The sequence below is a fragment of the Tenrec ecaudatus genome, chromosome 12 (assembly GCF_050624435.1).
Source record: "Tenrec ecaudatus isolate mTenEca1 chromosome 12, mTenEca1.hap1, whole genome shotgun sequence".
Classification (NCBI taxonomy): Eukaryota; Metazoa; Chordata; class Mammalia; order Afrosoricida; family Tenrecidae; genus Tenrec; species Tenrec ecaudatus.
In genome coordinates, this window is record NC_134541.1 from 117,964,222 (window position 1) to 117,991,389 (window position 27,168).

Sequence of the window (27,168 nt, forward strand, 5' to 3'; positions counted from 1 at the left end):
CATCCCCACAGATGGGATGGGAGTTGTCCACAATAGACCACTCCGTTGAGACAAAGGAAAGTCCTGGTCACCAGGGGCTGGAAGTGGAGAGAAAGGACTACGATCAACTGCCAACAGGGTTTCTCTTCTGGATGATGAAGATGTTGTGAAATTGACTGGTGGTGGTCGGATACCTCTGGATATGTTAAATTCCAGTGAAGTGTACACTTGACATAGGTGGATTATAGCTTAGTGAAGCTGTTAAATATGTAAATATGTTAGGTATTTAACTTAAGTATTCAGGGCTTATAAAGCAGTAGATGGCATTCATCTGGCTAGCTGAGAAACAGTAGATTCTTAACTAGTATCCGGTCCCCGCTGTCTGTGTTTCTGTTTGAGCCAGTGTCCCAGTGATACAGTTCTCCACCCTGCTTTTGACACCAGGACTATTAACTTACTCCCTGTCTCAAACCCCCTGCTCCCGCCAGCTTACGTTGACTTGGCGTTGATTATCCTGGTACATGTGTGTGTGCTCTGATTCGTACGGAGTCTTCATCAGAGGCTGTGGAGCAATCGCCTGGCTGCATCAGGGGCCCTTTCTCTGGCCACATTTGCACTTCTCAACTTCTTAGGGGCGGTGGTGCTTGGGCAGGAGGAGGTGGAAGGCTGAGCAGGATGGAGTCTGAGTGCGGTGGAGGTAGCTCACAGGCAGGAGAAAGGATGGGCGCTTTCCCAGCGTGGTTGCAAGACGGTAGGGGTCAGAACTGGGAGGGCCCTGCAAGCTTGCTGAAGGATGTGAATGCAGCCTGTCAGGAGGTGGGTTTGCACAGGAGCTCAGATTCAAGTTCTCATCCCACCTGTGTGCTTATTCTGCATCTAAGACCAAGTTGGGCCAAGAATGGCCCCCAGCCTGGTGTCCTCAAGACTCTAAGTGGAAAACGGGTGGGAGACGTACAGGTAAAGATCAGCCTAGGGCTTCAGGGCAGTCCAGGGCCCTTGGTAAAGCTCCCTTGCGCCCAACAGGGTCAGTCGGCCCCAGTTCCTAGCATCGGGTTGCCCTTCCTCCTCTGCTAGGTGAGCTCCACCTGACACCCTTACATGGCATCCTGCAGTTGCGACCCAGCTTCTCCTACCTAGATAAAGCCGACGCCAAGCACCGCGAGAGGGAGGCAGCCAATGAAGGTGAGCTCCGGACCCCCAGCCCTGGCGCTGCCTAACTGCCTGCACCTGGCAGGACAGGGTAGTCCTGGGGAAAGGTGTTGATCAAAGAAATTGGGTTGTGGGGGCAGCCCTGTGCATAGTAGGATGAACAGAGGCTTCCCTGACCCCACCCACTGGATGCCCTCCACCCCTCAGCTGTGGCAGTCCAGACATGACTCCAGACAGGACCCTGTGCCTGAGGGGTTGGGGTGCGACTGCCTCTGTCTAGAGGAAGAACCACAGCCACCTGGCTGAGGGCCCCTGGGGGTGGGGAGCTTAGGCATTCGCCAGTGGTTGCAAGCCAGGGACTTGTTTCTCTTGTAGCGGGAGACTCTTCGCAGGATGAGGCAGAAGAAGATGTTAAGCAGGTCACGGTGAGCGCTGGCCCTAAGAGGGAGGGACAGCCTGGGAGGAGCAGGCTGGCTCTGTAGCTCAGCTGCCTGGAGATGGCCAGGGCTTGGGAGGGGCTTCAGGAAGTGGGTTCTGGGCTGCCCGTCCTCCTTGGAAATTCTAGCTGGGCTTCCTGGAGGGCATGGAGTTCTAACTTTCTGGGTAGCAGAAACACCTAACCCACAGCGCCAGCAGGGCCTTCTTTTAAGGATTGTTGAAAGACTATTGCTCCTCCGTTCCTAGGATATGCTGTTGTTAAGTTTTGCTGAGACCATGCTCCCTCCCAGGGGCCCCGTGTACAACAGGGAGTCTGCCCTGTTGAAGCATATGGGCCCTGGTTGATGCAGACAGTTTGCACGCAAGTAATAAGTGTTGGCAGTTCTCACCCAGTGGCACTGCAGAAAGAAGGCCTGGTGATTTGTTTCCATAAAGATTCTAGCCAAGAACACCTATGGAGCAGGGGTTTGGTGTGTGTTGTGTGAGCCTCTTGGTGTTAAAATGAGCCCGTTTACAGAAAGATAGTAACAAGCAGTGACACGGGTGTTGCACAGTGTGGTTTGAGTGGTGAAGAATGTTTGTCCCTGTGGGGAGGGGGGGGTGAGATTTCTGCCCCCAGTGGGCAAAGTTTCCCTACTCTGGGTGCAAATCCTTTCCTAGCTTCTAAGACTTCCAGGGAAAGGAAACTTCGCTTTTACCGCTTTTGGCTAAAGGCCCAGGCTTAACTGTTTCACGGACTGGCCAGGAGTCACGTGCCTCTTCCTGCAGTTGGGTTGTGTGTGGGGGTCAGGGGTCGGGCATTAGCTTCCTCTGGAGGGAGAATGGGGAGGGTACAACAGGAAAATGGGGGTGCTCTGTCTGTGAGAGGGCCGTAGACAGGCAAAGCCAGAGAAACCTGCTTCCTAGCTTGACTAAAAAGCTTTCTGGGGAAGAGGAAGGGGGGAGGGGGCTGGTCCCGATGGCTGTTCTCTGATGTGACAGCGGCTGGGAAGGGAGCCCAGGAAGGGTGGCAGGCCTGAGGGCGTCAGCATCAGCCCTCCCTTGCCGCCCCCAGGTGCGCTTCTCCCGGCCAGAGTCGGAGCAGGCCCGCCAGCGGCGAGTGCAGTCCTACGAGTTCCTGCAGAAGAAGCACGCGGAGGAGCCCTGGGTGCACCTGCACTACTACGGCCTCAGGGTGAGCCGCGCGGGGCCTGCGGGGCGGGGTCCCGGGAGAGAGCTCCATCTCACCTGAAACCCGACTGCCACTCAGCGAGAGCGCCTGACACAACGGAAATACTGTGGGCACTTAGCCCACTCTGGCAGCAAGGCCACTTGGGGCCCGTCCTGGTGGGAACAGACACATGAGCACTGAGCAGGATCAATTTGCTGAGCTTGGAGTGGATCTGAACTATGGTCCCGTACTTTTCACCCAACACGAGCCCGTATGGGGCCAGCGCCCTGCCAGATACTCAAGCCTGGGCTCGGGGAGAGGGGTCAGGACCCCCAGCTCACATTTCGGCCTCTGCTTCAGAACCAGCCCTTGGAATGGCTCATGGCGTCGGGAAAGAAGGAATGGGATGGTAGCCCTCGGAGGGTCCCCGGCATTTGTTTGAGGAGCAGCGTTTGATTTCTCGGGAACTTTTCTGGAAGAGGTTTCTCTTGACAGCCGTAGGCCTGGGCTTAGATGGCCAGAAAGCGCTGCTATTTCCTACTTTCCATCCTCAGGCGGGTTACCTAGCTGTTCTTTATGTGCAAAGGGGGAGTAATAGTGCCTGCCCTGTAGTGTGAATTGAGGGTGAAAGGGTAGGTGTGTCTGCACAGCCATTGGTGCTCAGTTCACGTTAGCTGTTATTTTTACCTTCCCTGTGAGCGAGTCCAGGATGCTGGGGTTTGGGGGGTCATAGAACCACAGAGTGAGCTGACGGGACATCCCGGAGGCCTGGACTGTCGGCGTGTCCTGGAGGTTGACTGTGATGTTGTGAATTGGAGCCAGACCGTGGAGTGACTGAGGACTTGAAGGTGGCCCTGTCATTGGCCAAAGCTCAGCATGATCTCCCCTCCACCCCCACAGGACAGCCGTTCTGAGTATGAGCGTCAGTACCTGCTTGGCCAGGGCTCCATTGGGGTCGAGAACACGGAACTCGTCAAGTCACCCAGGTGGGATTGGCTAGGCCAGGGTGGGAAGCAGGTGTCAGGCCCAGGGCCTAGCTCCTGACCCTAACACTGACACCCCTGCCCCTACCAGGGCGTCTAGTCTGGGGAGAGGGGCGTGGAGGCTGGTCCTTTCTTTTCCGGTGGGAGCTCTCGGTCCTGTGAGGCCTCCCTCACAGGGCAGCTCCTCTCTAACCCTTCCCGGCATTGGCCTGCCTGCAGCCTGTGTTCATGGGCACTGCCAAGCCTGCGGAGCCCCTAAACCTGGCCCTCTCCCCCACAGTGAGTACCTCATGATGCTGATGCCGCCCAGCCAGGAGGAGGAGAAGTGAGTTAAGGGTGGGTGGGACAGCCCCTCCCTCCCCTGGCCCAGCCTGCTCTAACCCATCTCTTTGTTTCCAACAGAGACAAGCCAGTGGCCCCCAGCAACGTTCTGTCCATGGCCCAGCTGCGTACCCTGCCCTTGGCCGATCAGATCAAGATCCTGATGAAGAATGGTGGGTACCCTCTCTGCCCACCTGCCTACCCAGGCCTGCCTGCCCTGGCCCTCAGAGCGCCATCAAGTGCATCTGTGGAATGACTCAGGCTCCTAAGGGGTTAGTGTGGAGCCTCCCATCTGAGCACAAGCTGCCAGATTTATCCAGGAGGGGTCTTCTCCTGCTCTGTCTGTGGTGCCCAATTGCCCGCACCAGGCCTCACAGCCAGGACGCGTCTCTCCTCTTGGAGGAGGCTCTGTGCCACTGGGGGCGGGGAAGACTGTTCTGCCTCAGCCAGTGCTCTGGGACTGAGGACTTAGGCTCGGGGCGAGACAGGAGAGCATAGTGATTTGGTGCACAGACTGTGGAAGCAGGTTTCCTGGGTGCAGATTGTGGATCTCTTACTGGTTTTGTCAGCTTGGGGCAAGTTTTGGGGCCTTCTGGGCCTCAGCTTGGCCCTCTGTGAAATGGGAGTCATATCAGAATCTTCCTCATAAAGTAACTGAAGGTTCCGGGAGTGCACAGGGCCCGGCACTCAGCAGTGTTTTGATGCCGTGTTGTGACTCACAGTCTGGGGACAGTGTGTGAGTCGGAGAGATAAGGACCCAGGCCCCTCTCCCCTTTTCTCCCGCATCCTCCTCAGTGAAGGTCATGCCTTTTGCCAACTTGATGAGCCTGTTGGGCCCCTCGATCGACCCTGTGGCTGTTCTGCGTGGCATCCAGAAGGTGGCGATGTTAGTCCAAGGAAACTGGGTTGTGAAGAGGTACGTTAACTGAAGCTTCTTAACGGGCACTCTTGAACTCACCGAAATGGAATGTAATTACTGGGGCTGGCAGTTAAATCTGCTGGAGTGTTTTCTGTTTGCCCTGCCTATGTTTATTTTATATTAATAATCGCCTTCCCATGAACTGCTTGTTTTTTGATTCCACTTTTTGACGTGGCAAGTTCCTGTGTGTTCACTCTGTCAGTGACAACCCTGCAGCTTTCAGCACTTATTCGTAGCTCAGTTTAATATCAACTGTTGTCTTTTTTCCAAGAAAACGGGAAGACCTCAGGGTATCTTAAGTGTCTCCTCTGCTCCGCTCCTGCTCTTGTACTTACGTACTGTACTTCTCGCTGGGTTTGAGCCTTGAGGACATTGCATTTTCTAGTCCATATTCTTTGTACTTTGTACGTATCTTTGACTTTTTGCCTATCATTCCTGCCTGTGTGTCTGCATTTCAATCTGGGATAATCTTGTGCACGAAGAGTGTTCTCAAGACGGCAATGCCCTGTGTCTGCCCATGATGAACTTCGTCAGCTGTTGGTTTTTCTGGAAATGCAATTGTGTAAATGAATTAAGGCGGTGCTCTCAATTCTTTAAGGATATTTTACTGGGACTAGAATTGGATGTTGGTAACTTTCCTCTCAGTGAACTGATTTAACTGCATTGTAAGGTAGTTTCCAACATTCGGTTTCCCACAACTCTGTAATAAGTTGATTGGTTCTGGTATTAATCAAATACCCGAATTCTTTTTCTTGCCCTTTTCATTATATTGCCTTTAGTTATCAATGTCTTTGTACAGCTGGCATTCTTTTGAACAGTTAATTATAGCATGGACATTTGAGAACGATAACTTAAGCAAATTACCCGCTGCGTCAGCATCATCTTATTCACCTAAAACACTCCAAACAGCACACCAGAGTAAGGGTGATTCATAGGAGCGAGAGTACGTCCTGAGTCGGGGCTGCCTGGGTTTTGCCCATTACTCCTCTGGCAAGTCATTTCGGCAGCTCATTTCCCTTCCTTTGAGGGCAATCTACCCTGCTGGTTGCGTTTCCCGCTTCCTCTTTGCTCTGCATACTTTTATGTGTGGATTTCTTCTTTTGTGTCCTTTTGGCGCTCCTTGGTCTTGAGTCTCTGGTTTGATGTCTTTCAATAGTGTCTTTTTTCTTGGATTCTTTCACTGGACTCAGGTGCCAGGGGTCAGAGATTGCCTTTTGTTTAGGCTCCGCATAATGCCTGGCATGGTGGGCCTTTGGTAACTTCCGTGTGGCTACACCCCATGTCTGTTTAAATAACAAGCATAGCACAGAATGCACCAGTAAAGACTCACTTTGAGAGGATATGTCATTGTATGATCATGTGAACCTTCTCTCAGAATGTGAATGGTTCCAACATTTCAAAATTGGTTGACCGCGTAAATTGTGAGATACGTTTACATTATTTCCACATGGTGGCGCCCTTTCCCCGTTTAACAGATGCCCAGCCCATCTGCACCCTGTTCATTGCTGTTGTCTGGTGTCATGCAGGTTTCTACCGATGGAGAGCTTTGAGGTGGCTCATCACTCACTCCGTGTGACCACTCTCGAGTGGAATCTTCGTAGGCACTTGGGGCACTGACTCAGAGAGGGAAGGAACTTGCCAAGTGTCTGGCCACAGCTTGTCACAGGGCTGGGGCTTGGGGGTACAGGTTCATCTTGGCAAGTGCTGAAGCTTGGCATCGTGTCTTGTTAGTACACACCTTTTAGATGTGGCGACAAGCCCCCTAGGCTGCGTGCACTGCATCCCTGCTCATCTCTGGGACTCAGAACTGGGGGGGAGGACGAGGGAAGAGCTCTTGGTGGTGTGCATCCGCCGAGCCCCTGTTGCGGAGAGTCTGGAGAGCGCTGCTGTGAACCTGGGAGGGACAGGGCCGGGGGCTGAGGGACAGAGTTGACCTGCCATTCTCCTTTCTTGTGGGCAGTGACATCCTGTACCCCCGAGACTCCTCCAGCCCCCACAGTGGTGTGCCTGCTGAGGTGCTCTGCAGAGGCCGCGACTTCGTGGTGAGTGTCCCGTTGCCAGCACTCCAGGCACAGGGCCGCCGTCTGAAGAGGCCTCTGGGGGCTCCTTGGCCTTTGCCCGTCCTCCTCCTCCTCCTCCTCCTCCTCCACCTCCATGATTGGGATCCTGCCCCTCGGGCACCCCATGGCCCTCTGAGTGCCTCTCACATAGAGGCTGTACACTGGAGGTCCACAGAAGGAGTCTAGCCAAGGAGCATTTATTTTAAAATGTGAACTTGGTCGTGAGGTTTACAGTTATTCAAACTAGATGTCCAGCTTGTCCCGACTAACTGGACAGTTGGCACCCCTGGGCCTGCTTCCCTGGATGGCACCTACCAAGTTCACTTTTGCTTCCCCTCTGTCTGGTAACTGCGGCCTCCCCAGTTACAAAACTGGAGCTCTTTAGCTTCCTGATCCCTCATGACGACCCCAGGAGTGTGGGGACCCAGTGGGAAGAAGACAGACAAGCCTCCCCTGGCCCCAGGGAGCGTTTGTCATGGGTGGGAGGCTTTCCCTTGAGGAGACAACCTCTGGACTCAGAAGAGACAACGAAGGCTGAGGTGAAGTGACCGCGCAAAGCCACACTGCAAGTGGGTGAGCAGGCCCAGCCCATGTCTGCTCCTGCCTGACGCCCAGGCCTAGGCGTCGACCCTTTATCCCAGCTCCCGAGACACCCACACGGGCTGGATTGGGAGGACTGAGGTTCTCATCTGTGCCCGGAATCTCTCCTAGATGTGGAAGTTCACACAGAGCCGTTGGGTGGTGAGGAAAGAGGTGGCAGCTGTGACCAAAGTAAGTGGCGCTTCCCCTGGCCGAGGCTGGTGCAGGCTGGATGCCTCGGGCTGGCAGAGCCTCACCTGTGGCGCTTGCCCCCCAGCTCTGCGCGGAGGACGTGAAAGACTTCCTGGACCACATGGCCGTGGTGAGGATCAACAGAGGCTGGGAGTTCATCCTACCTTATGACGGGGAGTTCATCAAGAAGCACCCAGATGTGGTCCAGCGGCAGCACATGCTGTGGACGGGCATCCAGGCCAAGTAAGAGCAGGCTCGGGGCATGAAGCGGAGCTGGGCTGACAGGAGTAACAAAACCCCTGGAGCCCAGGAGACTTCCTTCCCCGCCCCCCCCTCCCCAACTGTCACGTCACTTAAACACAGTTGCCCGCAGCTGGTCAGCACTAGGTGAGGCCAAGTCTGCGGGGCTGTGCCTTCTCGGAGGCAGGGAAAGGGGGCAGGATGGGCAGCAGGTGGGGGTTTAGGAGTGGAGCAGGATCCTGAGACTCCTGGGGGCCGGCAAGCTAGAAAGAGAAGCTCTGGTCTGTCCCCCAAGGGCCTGAGTAGGCGACCTCCCTGCAGGGAGGAGGGCGAGCAGGTCCTCAGGGCCAGGATGTTCTGGATCTTAGGTGGGGGTGGGGGAATGTTTTTTTGTGAGGGAGCTTAAAAATTGATGGGTTTAACCTTTCATTTCAGATTAGAAAAAGTCTATAATCTTGTCAAGGAAACCATGCCAAAGAAGCCGGAAGGACAATCAGGTGTGTGTGGGTCTCTGGAGCTGGAGGGGGGCTCTGGAAGGACTCTGAGGACTCGGGTCCAGAGAGGGGACAGTGTCTCACCCTTCACCCCAGGGCCTCAGCTGTAGTGGCAGTGGGCTCAGCTCCTCAGCTGGGTCTCAATCCAGCCCTGTAGACCTGCTTGTCCTCTGGGGTCAACAGAAGGTGACAGGGTGGAAGGAGGCACTAGCAGGACCCGATCCCACCCCACTTGAATATAAACATTTAGTTTTCCCGGTTCTATTCCTTTATGATTGGGGTGGCTCCTTCTCGAGTGAGGTGGGGGGAAGGCAGGGAGGGCGCTTGCTTCAGCCTCTGCTGGTCTGCACGGTCCCTGTCCGAGGACCAATCCCAGGGCCGGGCTCTAGCTGTACTGCCCCTCTCCCCACAGTGCCTGCTGGTGTGGTCTCTGGGGATCAATGGGTCCAAGTTGCCAAAACCAAGGCCCAGCAAAACCACGCGCTGCTGGAGCGGGAGCTGCAGCGCAGGAAGGAGCAGCTGCAGGTGCCCGCCACCGCCGCGCCTCCAGGGGTGCGCATCAAGGAGGAGCCCCTGAGTGAGGAGGGGGAGGAGGAGCAGGAAGAGGAGCCTATGGACACTTCCCCCAGCAGTGGCCTCAACAGCAGGCTGGCCAATGGACTGCCGGGCGGGCGGGCAGCAGGTGGGGACAACTTCAACGGGCACCCGTCTCCGGGCAGTGCCAGCACTCCTGTGGCCCGGGAACTGCGGGCTTTCGTGGAGGCCACCTTCCAAAGACAGTTTGTGCTCACACTGAGCGAACTCAAGCGCCTCTTCAACATGCACCTGGCCAGCCTGCCGCCTGGCCACACTCTCTTCAGTGGCATCTCGGACCGCATGCTGCAAGACACGGTGCTGGCCGCCGGGTGTAAGCAGATACTGGTGCCTGTAAGTAGCCTCAGCGCCTGCTGGGACAGGTAACAGGGAGAGGCTGAATACCCAGCCCTCCCTCAGGAGCAGGGGCCCTCATGGACCACCTTCTCCGGGGGACGTGTGGTAGCTTCTGGAGAGGAGACCGCTGGGGTGTGGATCAGAGGGCCATTGACCTTGGTGTGTTCATGTGGCTGCGTGTGCCCTCAGCCCTGCCAGCCTCTCTAAGCCTGTGTCCTCGGTGGAAGTGGCGACCATATTTTGCATTGTGGGGTTTGGGTGGCAGGGGTGAATGGGGTGTCTGCACACCCTCATGTGCTGCTGAACCTCAGTCAGCGCCTCAGGTGATGCCAGCTCCCTTCCTGGTTTCCCATCTCAGCCCTGTGTGGCCCCTTACCCATGCCTATCAGCTCTACCCTTCCTCAGGATGATGTCGTTTCTGCTGTCATTTAATCCAGTTGAAGAAACAGGTACAGCAAGGTGAAGACGGGAGGGCCGGGCGTGAGCATCAGTGTAATGAGTCCATGTCTCAGAGCCTCATGTGCACCTGAGATGGGGCCACGTCCAAACCCACTGCGTGTGCCGGCCTCAGCAGAGTCCCTGTCCTAAGAGTGGTGGCCTCTTGGTGTGCATTTCCAGCACCAGGCTTCACCGGGAGCAGGATGGGCCATCCACTCCCCAGGCATTCTTTCCACTGGAAGAGGCCAGAGTACCTGGAGGGGGCGAGGGAAAGCGTGCAGTCTGTGTAAGGGAGGCCGTTGTTCCAGCCGATCTCGTCTCTGGGCTCTGCCCGGCTGGCAGCACACACTGAGGTTATCTAACAAGAGATGCTGACGTCTCCAGGGCCAAGGTCAGCAATACCTCAGCTTTGGGTGCTGCTCTGAGGCCAAGCCATCCCCATGTATGTGAGGAAGAGAACTAGGGCAGGAGGCCGTGCGTCTTGGCGTGGTCCTCACAGCAGGCCCGAGCTTAGAGGGCTGCATTAGCCCCGCCCCTCTGGGTCTCCCATGGAAGATGCTAGGGCTTGGGACTTCTCTACTTAGAGCTGGCCTGGCCCACTCAGCAGATGGCTTCCTTGACCTTCAGAATACAAGAGGGAGGAGGGTTCTGGGCTGCTAGAGTGGACGCCCGCGAGGGGAGGTGAGACGGGCTGTCCTGTGTGTTCCCCTGGACCTGCTTTGGTCACCTTACTTCCTCTTGGTAGAGCTGGAGCCAAGGGGAGACCCCCATGATCCTGAAGAGGGGGCCGGGGCCTAGCATAGTTGTGTCTGAGCTGGATGAGGTTTTATTTCTCTACTTGTCCCCTTGCCCCTGTCATGGAGTGGGGAGTCTGGCAAAGACTTGAGTTTAACTGCTGGTTCTGGTATTTAGCTATGCGGCTGTCGATGGAAGCACCCATTTCTGAAGGGAATGTCTAGTGACCGAATGAGTTGTGGAGCCAGTACTTGAGCCCCCTAGATCAACTAACTTCCTTCGGTGCCCAGACCCACCTTTGGACCTTGCTGAACCAGGCAGCTTTGAAGGTTGGCAGGACCGCTGACACAGTCTTTGTGCATAGTGACTGAAAGGACCCCCAGGGGGTACCCTGAGGATTTATGGTGGGGGCACTTCTCCAGGCACATGGGAAGGTTGACATTTTAGGGCAAGAGGACACTGAGTATTAAGGTTAAGAACTCAACTAGAGGCAAGCTGAAGGGTGGGGAGGGAGACCAAGGTCGCCCTTCCCCAGTTGGTTAGCACAGCTGTGGGCGTTCTTATGCCCGTTCCCATGGAGGCCCTAGGAAGCACGGGTCGTTTTTGGAAGGACAACGGACAACACAGACCTGGGTGTTGTGACTGCCTGGAACCCCCAGCTAGGGAATGGCTGGGCAGGATGGGTGGGTCCACGGGCAAAGACGGACCAACTCATGCTTGGGTCTTGGTTAGTTTCCCCCACAGACTGCTGCTTCGCCGGATGAACAGAAGGTATTTGCTCTCTGGGAGTCTGGAGACATGAGTGATCAGGTGAGCTTACCTTTGCGGCCAACTGGGAGGTTTTTCTGGCTGGGGTGAGGCCTTTGGAGAGGTGTGACGCCCATCCCATCTATGTTGTAGATTTTGTAGCCCTTCCCAATTTGGAATCTTCTGGCTCCTGACGCTGTCAGAATCACTGGGCTTGCCAGTTGTTTCAGCCAAACCCAATCCCAAAGTCAAAGACTTCGCTGTTGGGGCAAATGGTGACTCATAGACCCCATAGGACTGCTAAGAGTAGGACTGCTTCCTGGGATGTCCGAGGCTGTCAGTGTTTCCAGAAGCAGACCGCCACACCTTCCTTCGCTCTGTGCACGCTCTTAGCCATTGTTCCCCTAGTGCTCCTGCACCTGAGCCAGGGGTTCCCAAATGCTAGCCTGAGTGACTGCATCAGAATCACATTTAACTTTTTATCGAACCCGTTAGGAAAGGATTTCATCGAAAAGGCCCAAACTCCTGTCGTTGTCGGCTCCTAGTGTTCTTTCTTTTCTCCTGCTGTTGCCGGGGCCAGCAATGGTGGGAGAGCGGGCTTTCTCTGGACATGGCTCCCGGTGCCCCCACATCTTGGACGAGGCTCTCAGTGCTGGAGTTGACCCAGGGCCTTGCAAACAAGCCAGGCCAGGAAGGTTTGCCAGTGACCCCAGCGGCTTTACCCATGGCCTCTGCTCGTCATTGTGCAGAGCAGGCCAGAGTAGGCGCCCAGCTCTAGGCCACGATGGTGAGTTTAGGCTGGCTGCTGCCAAGGATGGTGCCAGACAGAGGGCCCAGAATAACCACTCACCTTAGCAGCTGTTCAGGAAAGGAGTTTGAAGATCAGCTGTTTCAAAATATATCAATTCCAAAGACCAAAAGCAGTAAGCCGGACCCCTTGCCATTGAGCTGATTCAATAGAATAGAATCTCCCCAAGTAGATTGCCACGCCTTCTCAGGCAGAGTGGCCGGTGGGTTTGAACTCTCAACCTTTCAGTTAGTAGCTAAGTGCTTAATCACTGCCAGTATGGCTCCTTATTCCAAGGAATGACTCCAGAAATTCTGTTCCTTCTAGTAGGTATGGGGTAGTGTATTTGATATGTAATTTCCTACAGTATTTTCTCAGTGACTGGCTAACAAAGCAACGGGGGAGGAAGAATCTCCTTTTCAAAATAAAGGCAAGAACCGAAGTAAATTACAAACAACCAATGAGTACCTTGTGGCTCAGGATTCTTCAATCAGGTATCAGGTCCTGGTGTCCTAGGTGGAAGAAATTGGTTATTTGGCTTATAGCAGTTGTTCTCAACCTGAGGGTCATGACCCCTTTAGGGGTCAAATGACCTTTCACAGGGGTCACCTAAGACATCCTGCATATCAGATATTTACATTACAATTCATAACAGCACAATTAGTTATGAAGTAGCAATGAAAATAATTTTGTGGTTGGGGTCCACCACAACATGAGGAACTGTATTAAAGGGTCGTGACATTAGCAAGGTTAAGAACCACTGGCTTATAGTTTCGTCCTGGTAGGAATGGGGCCCAGGTGCTGAGTAACAGAATTAAGAACTAAACTATTAGCTGCCAGGGGGTTATCGTAGACCTGGAGGCCTATCGTTTTTTTCCCTTACACATCCTGAACTTGCTCAAACTTTAAAGTAAGTTTTGATTGCTGAAACCCCAACCAGCCTGATTTATCCAGGTCTAAAGAGGTGCAAGAGAAGGCCGAGCCGAAGCCTCAGGGGCTCTCGCAGCGCCGCACAGGTCTCCCGGCAAACCTGAGTGCTGAGGGCCACAGTTCCTGAAGGACTATGATGATTAAAAAAGAAGAAAGAAGCAAATCCATCTTTTGGTGGAAAAACAAAAAACAGGGCCAAAAACTTCACGAGATTCATTTGTGTCTTGGTCCCAGACGCCTCAGAGATCATCTTAATTACCTGAAGGAAGAGTTACCTTTGGCTTGATTTGTCTTGTTTTCTAAAAACAAAATATGGTCATCCTATTTGACCTGAAGGGTGGGTTTACCGGAAGGTGTCGTGGTGGCCCAGTGATTTAGCACTTGGTGCAGTTCACACCCACCAACCATCAGGCCCCAGGAGACATGCAGGGGGCTAACATGTTACCATTTTTAGTCGCACCAATTACTGCTGTGTGTGATATGACTTACAGCAGACCAGATACTACATCTCTATGCTGTGAACCGGCCCGGGCCAGAAACTGAACAAGTTGGACTTGTGGTCTGTGCAGTCACTCCACTCCAGCCTGGGCATCGGAGCAAGGCCGTCCCCTTAGCGATCTCTAAAGGGATAATGGACAATGGCTTATGACAGGTCTGCTAACCACGTGATCGGGCGGTGTTCTCCCTCTGGAGTAAGATGAAGCTTTAGAAGCACAGGGGCAGTTCTGCTTTGTTCTTTTTGGGTCACTCTGAGTCAGTATTGATTTGAATTCGGTGCTATGACTACTTTTTATATTGCTGTCACGATGAGTCGGAATCAACTCGGTGGCAGTGGGTTATTTCCTCTTTCCCAGTTGTCCCAGCACACTTACGGTCCGACAGTGGGGGGGGGACGTGGCCCTTCTCTACCCGGGGTAGGTTTGCGACTCTGGTATCGTCCTCTGTGCTTGGCTTCATCTGACCCGAGGACAGGAGCTGTCTGCATCCTTTCATGTCTTAAAATGACTTTTCCCCCTCCGGTATTATTGGCCGGGACTGAAATTTTAGGAGCAAATCATTTTCCTCCTGACTATATTTCTCTAACACTTTTGGAATTGTTGAGATTTCATGAATATTTTGTTTCTTGGAATTTTAGATTTGACTTACAAGCTTTCCTTTATCAATAAGTGCTTTTGTTCGGTGCCACTTTAGAAGTACCCGGGTGTAGGTCCTTATTGTACTAGATGTTTGGGTGGTTTCCGCTTACAGGCCCGATCATTTCTTTTTTTCCCGTTCCTTTGGAACCCTGGGCCATATGTTGGGCTTGTCAATCCAGTCTTTTCTCATTTTACACCTTGCTCCCTTTGTGGGGGTTTCAACTCTCTTCTACCCCTTCTTCTTCGTGCTGGGTGGAGGACTAAGGTTGCCATTCCTCCTATGTCAGAGATGCAGTGGTGTGTGTACACGCGTCACTACTTGAAACCAGTTGTGACACCTATTTTCTTTTCATCCCTTCTGTCTTCGTGTGTTTTATTTTTATTGTTGTCCAAAATGGTATTTAACATAAACCATGCCAACTCATAGCGACCCCATACGACAGGGTAAAACTGCCCTTTGTGAATTTCCAGGACTACCCCTTATGAGAGAGAGTAAAAGCCCTGTCTGTCTCCCTTGGAGTGGCTGGTGGCTTTGAACTGCTGACCTTTGGGACTTTAGGCTAACCCATAACCATTACACCATCAGGACTCATAGGAATATGTTTCTATTCTGTACATCACTTTACTGGGATCTGAGATAACTTGTCCAAACTTGTTCATCTTTAACCTAAAGTCCTTAAGCAAAGGCTTTATTGGACATCACATTGTGGGTTTAGGCCCAAGGATTGGGTTTGTTTCTCTTTTTAGGCGGCTGTTTCTAATAACAATATATTTTTGCTACTGAAGCATCGACAGGTTTTGCTTGAAATATTTTCTAAAAACTACCGGGTACGCCGGAACATGATCCAGTCTCGGTTGACTCAAGAGTGTGGAGAAGACCTAAGTAAACAGGAAGTGGATAAAGTGCTAAAGGTACATCTGTTTTTGTTTCGGGGTTTTTTTGTGTTTTTTTTTTGCATCTTAATATCCAAACCCCTGGGCTCCTGCTCTGACCATTGAGAATGAGTGTGTGGAGGAGACCACAGTCTGGTGCCGGCTTGCAGCCAGTCAAGGCTTCAGCCACCGGTGTGACGGTTAGGTACAAGAGGGAGGCCTTGTCTTTAAGCAGTGCAGAAAGAATGGACAGGGCTTATATTAAAATTCTAACTCCATGCCCTTGAAACCTGTACCATTTTCATGATTTTTGTCAGATATTTTTAAACTTTGAATAGAATCAGGTTTTAAACTTAAATATATCTTCAAAAAGAGTGACATCTGTCTGGTACGTGAGGAGTCAAGAACATATTGCTACTAGACTCCCGTTCAGACACTCCCAGGTTTAGCCCGTGTTCAGCCTGTCTCTGGTCAGTGATGTCTGCAGACAAGATGTTGGAACTCACTGGGTGAGGTCCAGAAATGGGGGAGACTGCGGGATAGCTACTGAAGGGGGAGGGGGGGGGCCCTGGGGTCCTGCACTTTGCAGTTGAAGTGAACCTTTTGGCCTCAGCAAGTTTTCACCGTGATTTTTTTTTTTTTACATTTTATTAGGGGCTCATACAACTCATCACAATCCATACATGTACACACATCAATTGTATAAAGCACATCCGTACAGTCTTTGCCCTAATCATTTTCAAAGCATTTGCTCTCCACTTAAGCCCTTTGCATCAGGTCCTATTTTTTCCCCCGCTTCCCCCTCCCTCATGAGCCCTTGATAATTTATAGATTGTTATTTTGTCATATCTTGCCCTATCCGGAGTCTCCCTTCTCTGCCGTCCGTCTCCCAGGGAGGAGGTCACATGTTTCACCATGATTTTACGGGATGAATTTTACCCTGGGTGAGTCTTGGCTCTACCGCTATAAGCCAGAGAGCAAAGTCCAGTTAAAACAGTTCTGAGGTGATCTGGTGGCCACCTTCTCAAGGCAGAGAGACCAACTCAAAAGGTTGGCACTCCAGAGGAGTGATCTGGATGGATTATTCCCAAAGGTGATCGATCACAGGGGCTTATTAGGAAGCAATTGGAAACTTACTGGGGGAAGACCAGAAGAGTGGTGCCAAGGAACTCCCCCCTCGTGACAATGTACCCCCCTCATTCCTGGAAGGTTACCCTGTCCGCCGGACAGCCGCGACCCGACCTACGCAGCCCTGTTTTTTCTTCAAGCTCAGAGCATTTAAAGGGAACACGGTCGCTCAAGGATGCCGGACTGTCATTGGGTGTGGTGCCCACTGACGAGCACAGAAGTCTTTGGGGAAGGGCGAGAGGTGGTGGGAACGCGGGCATCGCAGCGTGTAGACCAGGGGGAGATAGCTTGAGAAACAGTCTCCTCACATTTTGATTGTTTTGTTTTGTTTAACCGGGTTTTTCTGTGGTTTTATAGCAATACTTTTTGATTTGCCCTTGTATGAAACTGAGTGATGTGTTGCTTTCATGAACTGATAAAAGAATTTATTTTCCAGAACATTGGAACAGAGATTGTTTTTTCATATTGCTAAATTTTGACATTGACTTCGAACATCTGAAGTGGGATACCCAGCATCAGTCAGTTCAGCATTGTTACGCGCTGTGTTGGGCGCCCCAACACTTGTGTTTTGTGTTCACAGAGCGCTCTTCCAGGCCGCTAGGCAGATCTTGACTTCCCATGTGCAGTTTATTTGTTAATCATAACTTGAGTTTTGATATCTGGACAGAACGTAGTAGCTACGTTTCATGCTAAAACGTGCCCTTTGTACATGTCTCTTGGCAGGACTGTTGTGTAAGCTACGGCGGCATGTGGTACCTTAAAGGGACAGTGCAGTCTTGACAACAGTAGTAAACCACTACCCCCAACTAGTCCACGCCCAAGGAAGGACTGCAGGGCCAGCTGAGGTCGAAGTGGAGTCTCGACTGGCTTCAGGAAACACCGAGTAAGAGGAACCAACCAACCAATGCGTGTGCGGCTGGACCGGGGTGGCATCCGGCGGACAGAGGTGGCCGTCCTCAGCCGTTGCAGGGTCAGCTTGCGTTAGTTCGCTCCAGAAGAGACCAACCGGGACCTTCGTGAAGTACAGTTTGAAATTCCTGATGCATTTTGCTTATTAATTTGGTCTCATTCTCATAATAAAGAGAGTGTATATTGTCATGGCAGGATGATGGAAATCATGGTTTAATATTTTACTTTTTAAACTGAATGCCAACGAGGTCTAAGTTATGTTTACACGATTAAGAAAATCTCAAGGTTTTTAATATTTAAAATACCTACAAGCCAACATTCAGTCTTGGATTATCTAGCTTCTAAGACTTCTGCCAATTTCATTAAACAAACCAAACTCAATTGTTTTTACTGTTGGGTTTCTGTGACCACGTTACCTTTTCAAACAACCTCCTTTATGTAGCAGTCTCAACTGTTTACAGGAACCATAGCAAAAAAACAAAACAAAACGTTAGAATCAAATCCATTTGTTCTTGATGTTTGCATAAGCTTGCAAACAAAGCGAGGTAAGTATGGAACAATGTGTAAGCGAGGTTATCACACTTTGATGTACAAAATTTCTATTTTGTGTATTTTTAAAATAAATGCTAACACTAAACTGGCATCGTGGCGCTGCTGTCTTCCAGTTGTGGTTTGAATGTGGTCTCAGAGCAGTCCACACACCTGAGCAGGGAGGGAGCTAATAGAAGAGGGAGAAGTCCTTGGAGCAGCACTGGCTAGTAGTAAAGAGATGGATGAATTCCATGTAATTTAAAGTTTTAGTAGAGTATATTAAATTTTTATCTATACATATAATGGTTTAGTATTTCTAAGACATCATTGGATCCCATAATCATAGAACCTTCGGTTTCTGTTTACATTCCATTCAGCCTCCCTCCCCGCCGAGCTTGGTAACCCCGGGGAGTTAACGGTTGCCTCTATTGGACAGTACAGCTCGAAAGGGTCCTGAGGAAATACAGTAAGCCTGGCGGGATGAGCTGTGAATTTTGTAGTGTAAGGTTTTTATCCTAATCTCTCTTGTGCAATGCAGCCACTGCTATATAAAGGTTTAGATGGTGGTCAACCCTGCCCTTACCGAAAAGACAAAACATCGTTCAGCCATCAGTCAGTCAGTACAACATTGATCAGGGATGTACTTTGCCAAATAAGTATTTGGTGGCATGTTGATTGTATATTGTGTTCTTGGGTTTTTTCCCCTTTGTTTTGCTTTTTAATGTTCTTGGTTCTGATTGTTAACATATATGAGCCTGAAAAGAGTGAAACTGTACCAGAAGTGCTCTGGCGTGTGTCAGCTCTGTATGTGTGCCGGTGGGCCCGTGGTGCCGTGGCCTTAGAGAGGTAGCACTCGCGAAGTCATAGACTCAAACAGCTGCAGCAATAGAAGGAAAGGAGGAGGCCTTGCACTCAAATAGCTAGAAAACTAACGGAACATAGGAGACGTAACTGTTAAAGGCAAAAAATTAAAATCAAGTGAAACCAAAATGAGATAGGCCAATGGCTGATCAACTAAGGAAAGAGACTCAGGTGTGAGTAAACTAAATGATATAGAAGAATTGGGTGACTTGCAAGACAATTAGAATAATTCGGCATGCCAAGAAGGTTAAGCTCCTAAAGATTCATCCACTGGATATCGTCTTCACATTGCTGTTTGGAAAGCAGCTCTTCATATTGAAGACACTCTCAGTGGAGGCCAGAAGGCAACGGGGTGGCCGAGTCCTGAAGGGGCAAATACAAACTCAACCAGGAATTCTTGGTTCATACTGAAGCTGGCCAAACTATCCTTTAAGAACAAACTATCCTTGAGACATTCATAGATAAACAGCAAGCCGAGGGAGCTCATTCCCAGAAGACCCGTCCTATAAGAAATGTTACAGAATGTGTTTTTGACTGAAATGAAAGGACACGACTCAAAGCCATAAAAACAACACTATAAAGAACTTCCTCAGTAGCGATACAAGCCACTACCGCTGTGTTTTGTTGAGTCGGTCATCTCTCTGCGTGTGTTATATCCTATTCACAAATTTATCAGTGGGCATATGATGTATAAGGATTCATCTGATGACAAAAAGGTGGGATGGAGACATAGAGGAACAGAGCTTGCACAACTGAAACCAAGTTGGTATTCAAACTAGATGGTTAAAGAGTTTAAGATGCTGACAATCTTCAAGGTAACGTCTAAGAAAATAAAACCAAAAAAAGGAAAGAGGGCCTTAACCGAGTATAATACCTGAAAACAAAAGGCAATGAGAATACAGGAACACAAAGCATATAAAACAAAAAAACCTGCTAAATGGCAGAACTTAAAAACTCACTACCTTTAAGTCAATGCGGACTCACAGAGAACCCTCTAGGACAGGGTAGAACTGCCCCTGTGGGTTCCCGAGATGAAATTTGTTTTTTTTAAACATTTTATTGGGAGCTAGTACAGATACTCCAGAGTTCCATGGTATCAAGCAGTAACAAAGGCGATACCGACTCTTCCTTATCCTGCAGGCTTGCAGCTGAGCAGCCCAGTGCGCAGTCACTGTGCCAGCAGGGTTCTTAATGACACGCAGAGACCCTGATCCGGAGTCACCTTAGATGTACGGAGATTAAACTCCCAATTAAAAGCCTAAGATTGGCAGGTTAGATATTTTAAAGTAAAAACAAAATAGGAGCAGGGTAGTCCCTGACTTCTGGAAATGTGAGTTACAACAAACTGCACTTAGGACCCCTTATTGTGAGTCATGTGTTCTCTATACAATATTGCAGTGTCAATGTTTCTCATATTCTCAGAAATGTATGTGTGTTTCAAAAAGGATTTATAAAAATACGGATGATAAGCAATAGTGAAGCTTTTAAAAAGATTCTTAAACTTTAAAAGATTTGGCTTATATCAGAACCAATTCACAGTCTGGAATGCAATCCTGTCATGAGTTGCTTGTATCGACTTTCTATAAGAAACAAGCTCTAGATAAGACACACTGAAAGAATGGAAAATATAATCCCACGCAAATAGGAACCGAAAGATCAGGGGTGGCTATATTGCTGAAGAGAATGATGATTATAAGAGATAAGGGACATTATAAACCAATAAAATGTTCAGTCCAGCAGGAAAATATAGCAATTATAAACGTACACACTTACCAATAGGATTGTCAGACGAATGAAGCAAACATTGACAGGGTTGAAGGGAGAAACTGTAAAGTTCGACAATATTAAGAATATCCACTTGCAGTAATGGACGGAATATCTAGGCAACAATGACCATATTGATTTGAACGGCCCTAGAAACCATCTAGAGCTGCGGTTCTCAACCTTCCTAATGCCGCCACCCTTTCATACAGCCCTTCGTGGAGGTGGTGACCCCAATCATAAAAATCATTTTCATTGCTACTTCATAACTACCTTAGCTACTGTTATGAATCGGTGACTCCTGTGAAAAGGTGGTTCGACCCCCAAAGGGGTCACGACCCACAGGTTGAGAACCACCAATCTAGAAGAACGTACAAACAACCCAACAAAAGCAAAGTAGAGATTATTAGTGCACACAGATAGTCGCCAGGATTGACGAGGTCACTAAAAGTCTGTTGTGTGGACATTGATCTTGTTGCGAGTTCAAATAAATGGTGACCACTATTTGTCCAAAAGTTTAAAGGTTTTTTTATTCAGCTAGTTTGGCTGTAAAGTAAAGCGTTTCCCTAAACTGCAGCCCTGAGTGAAATTACTAGCAAGCTGATAAAGGCAAAACCCACAAAAATCATTTGGCTCATTTTAAATGGACTTTTCTATAAAGCAAGCAAGCATTATGGGGTACATGTTAACAAAAAAAACTATCAAGATTGATTATAACATCACGAACAAAGCGAGAATATTGAGATTAATCATACCATCCTGATTTGTAGGGTACATTGGGGAACAACCACCAACAGGGCTTCTGAGATGAGAGGAGGGAATGGGCAGGTCACCTGTCGGTTAACAAAACAGAGCTACTGTGGCCTGTCTCAATCCTTCTAAAAAAACAAACAAACCCGACTGCTATCAAGTCAATGCAAACTCAGTGACCTCTGTGGGTTTCTGAGATTGTAATTGTGAAGGGCGTAGAAAGCCCAGTCTCTCTCCTACAAAGCTGCCGGTCATTTACAAACTGCCGACCATGCAGACTGAAGCCCAGCGTGTAACCACTACATCATCAGGGCTCTAGGTTCTAATAGCCAAGGCAGTGGCTACACAGGACGCACAGACAAAAATCAAGATTAGAAAGTTTCTTAAGGAAGTTCATGGGTTGTCCTGCCAGTGAGTGATGCTCGGGTTTGAGTTGTTACTTGGGACACATTACAAAGTTCTGTCAAGACAGCTAATAAATACCCCAAAAGCATACCACTCTGCTATAAGCCTCAACCGGAAGGCACTCAGCTCAAGCTCCGGGGACCAGCAAACCCTGAATTAAGTGCCCAAGGTCACCCCACTCCAGGCTCTACTAATGTGTGTCAACCAGACCAACTTCCCCCATTCAGTGCCCAGAGGCACTCCCGCACACATCTTTACCTGCTCTGTGGTTTGGGAAGCCCATCAGTCGGTTCCGTGTTCTGGTTCCTGGTTCTGCTGCTGCTTCTCTGATGGTGTCACCTCTGGATCCTGGAAGTTCGCTGCACAGGGATCCAGAGGCCGCCTTGCACTCCTGGCTCTTGCTGGTAATGAGATCCCGCTTCTTGCTTTTCAGAGGGCTCGTTTTATACACAGCAGTATGGCGTTCCAGGCAATCTTAGTCACAATGACTCACAGGTGAATCTTACCAGGCTCTTCTCCCTCTTTGTGTTGTTTGAAATGAACTTGAATGTCACTGAAAACTCCAAATCCACTAACTTTTTCTTTTTTTGTAGCCACTCTGACCAGTATTTCAATCTGAGGGGTAAGGAATCCAGAGGGGACTCTACTCCTTCCTGCTCCTCATAAAGCAATTTTTATTTAAAAATTTTTACCTATTTATATTTTTTCCCATTAAATCCTCCATTCCTTGCCCCCTCCCCTGTTCCCACCTGTCCCTAGCCTTCTCTTAGTCATCAGTCTTTTGTTGTATCAACCAAATTTCTTCTTAGTTTTTGCTTACAGCAATGATGATATTAAATACGTATCTCTGTAACTTGACCAAGTTTACTAAGCATAATGTTCTCTAGTTTCATCTATGCTTTTGGTGTTTATGGGAGTTGTTGGTTTTTATTGATGTATAAAATTCCATAGTATGAATGTACCAGAGCTTGTTTATCCATTCTTCTATAGTTAGAGTTTTTGGTTGTTTCCCTGTTTTGGTTATTGTGGAAATTGCTGCAATAAGCATAGAGGAAAATATGTCTGTCCATGTTATATGCTTCATTTCTTTAGGGTATCTATCTATCCAGTAGAAAGCTTGCTAGATCATAAGTTACTTGGATTTGGATTTGCTTAAGGAAGTGCCATATGGATTTCCATAATGTTTAATTTGTATTTCTCATTGTTTTAATTAGTATTTCTGTTACTGCTAATGATCTTGAACATTTCTTCAATATGGTTGTTGGCTGTCTAGATATTGTCTTTGGTAGATTTATTCATGACTTGTGCCCATTTTTAAAAATTGGGTTATTTGTATTTTTAAGATGTTTTAATTTTCTATGGAGTTTGGAGATTAGCCCTTATCTAATGTCTTACTCCTGAGTATTTTTTCCATTTCTGTGGGCTCTATATTAACAATTTGATAAATTTTAAAAAATCACTTTCTTGGAAAAAGTCACTTTATTGGGGGCTCATTCAGCTTTTATCACAATACATACATGCATCCATTGTGTCAAGCACATTTGTACGTTTGTTGCTTGATGAAGTCTTTTACTGTATATAAATGTTGTATTTTTAGTACATCCAGTTCTTTGTCTTCTAAAGCGTGACATTTTTCATTGTGTTTGATAGTGTGTTTATGCTTTGTATTGGGGTCCTTAAGTTTGTCCGTATTTTTTCACTGACAGCTGTTATCAATTGCCATACATATTTGAAATAAGATCACCAGGCCTTTATCCCAATTTATCTTGGTCTGGAACTTCTGCCTAATGCTGTTCAACAGCATCTATTAAGAACACCACTTCTGATGGGTGGTGCTGGTTCCGCAGGGGCGTGTTGGCCCAACCTTGAACCTAGGTTTTCTGAAAGGAAGATGAGAATTCTACTAGGGAATCACCAGCGCCTTCCCAGATACTATCAGCTGAATTACATAACAACTTAACTGCGCCCTCTGCCCCGCAAACACTCTGTGCCAGCAAGTTGACTCCAACTCATAACAACCCTATAGGATAGGGCAGAGCTGCCCCCTGTGGGTTTCCGAGCTGTAACTTTTTATGGGAGTAGAGTCCTTCTACCTCCCAGAGGTTGATGGTTTTGAACTTATGATCCTGTTAGCAGTCCAACGCAGAACCACTCCGCCACCAAAACTCCTGGCGAGAAATACTAGGACTTTAAAAAATATCCAAATTCTCATCACCCGGTGCAGGAAAAGCCGCGAGCCTCAGTGTTGTGGATGTGTGCGTTGGAGATGTGTCATTTCTCTTCAAGGGGTGCCCGGAGTGGGAGGAGGCAAAGCTGGAAGACCTTACAGATTCAGAACTTAGATGTTTGTTTAAGTTGCTAGCAGAAAATGAGGAACCTGATGATGTAGAGATAAATTACATCCACAGGACAGAAAAACAGTAAAGTCCAGTGAAGTGCTGGGCCGGTCCCTGGAGGGCCCGGAAGTGAAGAAGAAGATGGATGCGTGTAAGCGGCTACAGGGGCAAGCCCAGAGGCTGCAGGCGGAGAACAGACACTTCAAGGAGGAAGACTGGCTGTGGATGGAAGGAAGGGCGCGCTGAGCAGTAGCCTCACATCTGCGCTGGCCATTGCCGGATGGAAGGAGGGCATCTGGCCCTGGCTGCTGGCCCTGGTGGTCCTGGTCTTCACTGTGGGTGCTGTCATCCGGGAAGATTGCATTGTCAAAGCTTCATACTGAGGATGATCAAGTAGATGGATGGATCGGCCTATCATGGGATTTACATTAATCATAACCATGTGTCCAACAAAATTCATGTATGATGACGTCATATACATGCTTATATACACAAATTCTTATGAAGCAGATTAAAAACTTAACTAATGGATTCCAGCAGCATATTATAATTCCTCCATGTAGGTAGACCCTATAGGTCCATGCAAAAATCTTAAGCTGAACTTGCTGTGAGGCTGGCTCCAACCCACAGCAATTCTCTTTTTTTTTTTTTTCTCGCCGCCCGCCAGCGCGGGGCCCCGGAGCCGCCACGACCCCCGCCCTCTGCCGCCCTCAGCCGCGCCGCTGCTCTCACCTGCCCGGCGCTGAGCCCTCAGTAGCCGCCGCGGCCGCCCCGCTCGTCACCTCCTGTCTGCCTGGCGTGGCACTCCGCCGCCCCGATCGACCGACGGAGCACGCGCGCCCGCGCCTCCCTTCGAGCTGTATGGCTGGCCGGTTCCTGAAGAGCCCCCAACCCCAGACCCCCGCCTTCCATACAAGCCCCGACGACAGCAATTCTCTAGAGGGGCTATGAACTGCCCGGGAGCCGAGCAGCCCAATGCATACCTCACAGTACCGTGAGGGCTGCATGGAGGATGTTTTTAAGAATCACTTTACACAAGAAGTGCTCTAGAAGATCCTAGATAAAGTGGGAGAAAAATACAGAACAAAACTCCCAATTGTAAGAAAGGTCCGATAGAGACAAGTGGAACACCCCCTAAGACTATGGCCCTTCACCACCCTTCAGGCATGGACCTGAACTCGCACCTGTGGTGCAATAACCAGCCCTTTAAGATGCCAAGGGCAGCCTTCACTCACCAACAAAGAGCAGAGGGTTAGGAAAGGTGGGGGGCAGAGACACCCCGGAGGCAGCGGGGTGAGTAAAGATACCCTGAGAGGACCGCAGCAAAGTGAGTATCAATCGTTGGATGTAATCCTGATGGTGTAAGGGGGAGCTGATCTTAAGGATCGATGTACAACCATCCCCCCCACCCCCTCAGGGGGAGGAACAACAGAAACGTGGGTGAAGGGAGGCGGCAGACGGTGTAAAATATGAAAATTAAAAATAATTTATAAATTATCAAGGGTTCATGAGGGAGGAGGGAAAAGAAGAGCTGATACCAAGTGCTCAAGTAGGCTACCTTCCCACAGGCTTTACCTGACTCCCATCACCATGGATTCCCCTTTGAGAAATCAGCTCCTCCTCAGTCACAATTCCAGTGCACTCAGGCCTAAGGGGGTCCAGCCTTCAGCACTGTCAGTGTTGTGCTTCCATTCATTGCACCTTCAGTATCTCACAATGTTTTGAAGCTGTGCATGACGTTTTCCGCTGCTCCTTCCTTCAAGGAGGGTGGGGGAGGCAATTCCTTCATTGTTCTTAATCTGGATATAATCGTCCATTTTTGCATAATGAGCTATCACTGAGTTGTGGGTATATTAAATTACCTATAGATTGGAATAGCTCTCATAGACTTTCAATGTAGATTTTTTCAAACATACGTAATTTTTACAAAATTTCAAACATCTGGATGGCTGACAGCACTTCTCTCGTTTTCTTCACCTCTTCTACATTGTCAAATCACTGCCCTTTCATGTGCCTCTTCATTTGCAGACACAAAAATAAGTTGCAAGGAGTGAGGTCAATGAGTAAGTCACACGGGGCAAGAGAGGCATGCTGGTTTTTTTGCCAAAAAGTGGAGCACTGAGATGGCTGTGAACAGGTGCATTGTGGTGGCAAAAAGTCCTGTCTGCCACAAATCATACCTTTATTTGTCACACAGTTACACAATCTTTTCAGAACCTCTAAATAGAAAGCTGGATTAACAGTCTGGCCTGGTCCCCTCATGTCAACCAACCAACCAACCAAATTCGCATAGTCTTGATCTTTGATTTCGTCTGAAAAGCATTTTTGGGGGTGAGGTGATAATGTCTTCCACTGGCTTGATTGATGTTTGCTCTCTGAGTGATAAGAACAGCACCATGTCTCTTCACCAGTAATGACCTTGGGAAAAAGTCTGGGTGGCTTTGGAGCTGTTCTTTCAAAGCACAGCGTATTACTACTTGCTGCTCTTTTTCCTGGTCAGACAGACGGGCACACATTTTGCAGTGCCCCTTCTCATGCCCAACATCCTGTTAAAACTTGCTGAGTCGAGCTCCAGACAGTCCCGTTAACTCCATCTCTTAAATGGTCTGTGTAGGTCTTTGAGCACAAATGCACAAGTTTTGTCAACACTTTTCATCTGTTCTGGAAGTTGACAGACGTCCTGACTGAGGTTCGTCATCCATCAACATTTCCCCTTTTTTGAAGAGTACACCACTTGTACACTTGAGTTTTCCCATAGCACTCTCCTTGGAAAGTATGTTCAATGTCACAATAGTTTTTGCAGCATTTTTCCTGGAAGGAAACTAAATTTCACAGCCACACTGTTCTCTTACATTGGCCATCACAGAAAACATTAGAACAAAACCTTCATGAAAAAAACCAGTGGCCAGAGAACCTTTCCAGGCGATGCCACTGAGTACCCTAACTCAGGGTGTGTCACTCCATGAACTCCATGCTCACCTAGTGGGAAAAAGCACTTTTTCTGTTTTTGTGGGGTACCTCTCGTATCATTGTCACTTAATGTACTTATTGGTAAAAATATGAGGCTTTGAAAATTCTGTGGAAAAATCGCAGTATCTTTTAAATTCTATTTGCCATAAACTTTTTTTAATGGTACGTTTATTTTTTAAGTTTAAATGGCATACACTCCACATATCATAGTTTAATCCTTCAATCATATTAGGGATTTGTGCAATCACCACCAATTTTAGAATATCCTCATACTCAACGTTCGCTCCTATTCTATAGCTCTATTGTCCAGGAACTTTTTGAAGCTGCTTCATATATGGGGTGATATATTTGTGTGCTAATATATACATGGCTTTAAACCCCCCAGCCCCCAAAGAATATAAAAGAACTGGGAGGCTGCAAGACTGACTTTACAAACT

The 27,168-nt window shown here is 49.1% G+C and overlaps 1 protein-coding gene across 1 annotated transcript in view; it reads left to right on the forward strand.

Annotated features, from left to right (window-relative positions):
• POLR3E (RNA polymerase III subunit E) overlaps window positions 1–17,758 on the forward strand; it is a 31,987-nt gene extending 14,229 nt beyond the window's left edge. The window contains exons 7-21 of the mRNA XM_075564603.1: window positions 1,054–1,161; window positions 1,504–1,553; window positions 2,621–2,740; window positions 3,617–3,702; window positions 3,980–4,024; window positions 4,102–4,193; window positions 4,816–4,936; window positions 6,900–6,981; window positions 7,711–7,770; window positions 7,856–8,013; window positions 8,446–8,507; window positions 8,917–9,431; window positions 11,340–11,417; window positions 14,994–15,119; window positions 16,932–17,758. Of these exons, the coding sequence (XP_075420718.1) occupies window positions 1,054–1,161; window positions 1,504–1,553; window positions 2,621–2,740; window positions 3,617–3,702; window positions 3,980–4,024; window positions 4,102–4,193; window positions 4,816–4,936; window positions 6,900–6,981; window positions 7,711–7,770; window positions 7,856–8,013; window positions 8,446–8,507; window positions 8,917–9,431; window positions 11,340–11,417; window positions 14,994–15,119; window positions 16,932–16,988 (1,760 nt within the window). The 3' untranslated portion in view covers window positions 16,989–17,758. The remainder of the gene's footprint in view (window positions 1–1,053; window positions 1,162–1,503; window positions 1,554–2,620; window positions 2,741–3,616; window positions 3,703–3,979; window positions 4,025–4,101; window positions 4,194–4,815; window positions 4,937–6,899; window positions 6,982–7,710; window positions 7,771–7,855; window positions 8,014–8,445; window positions 8,508–8,916; window positions 9,432–11,339; window positions 11,418–14,993; window positions 15,120–16,931) is intronic.
• The last annotated feature ends 9,410 nt before the right edge of the window (window positions 17,759–27,168 follow it).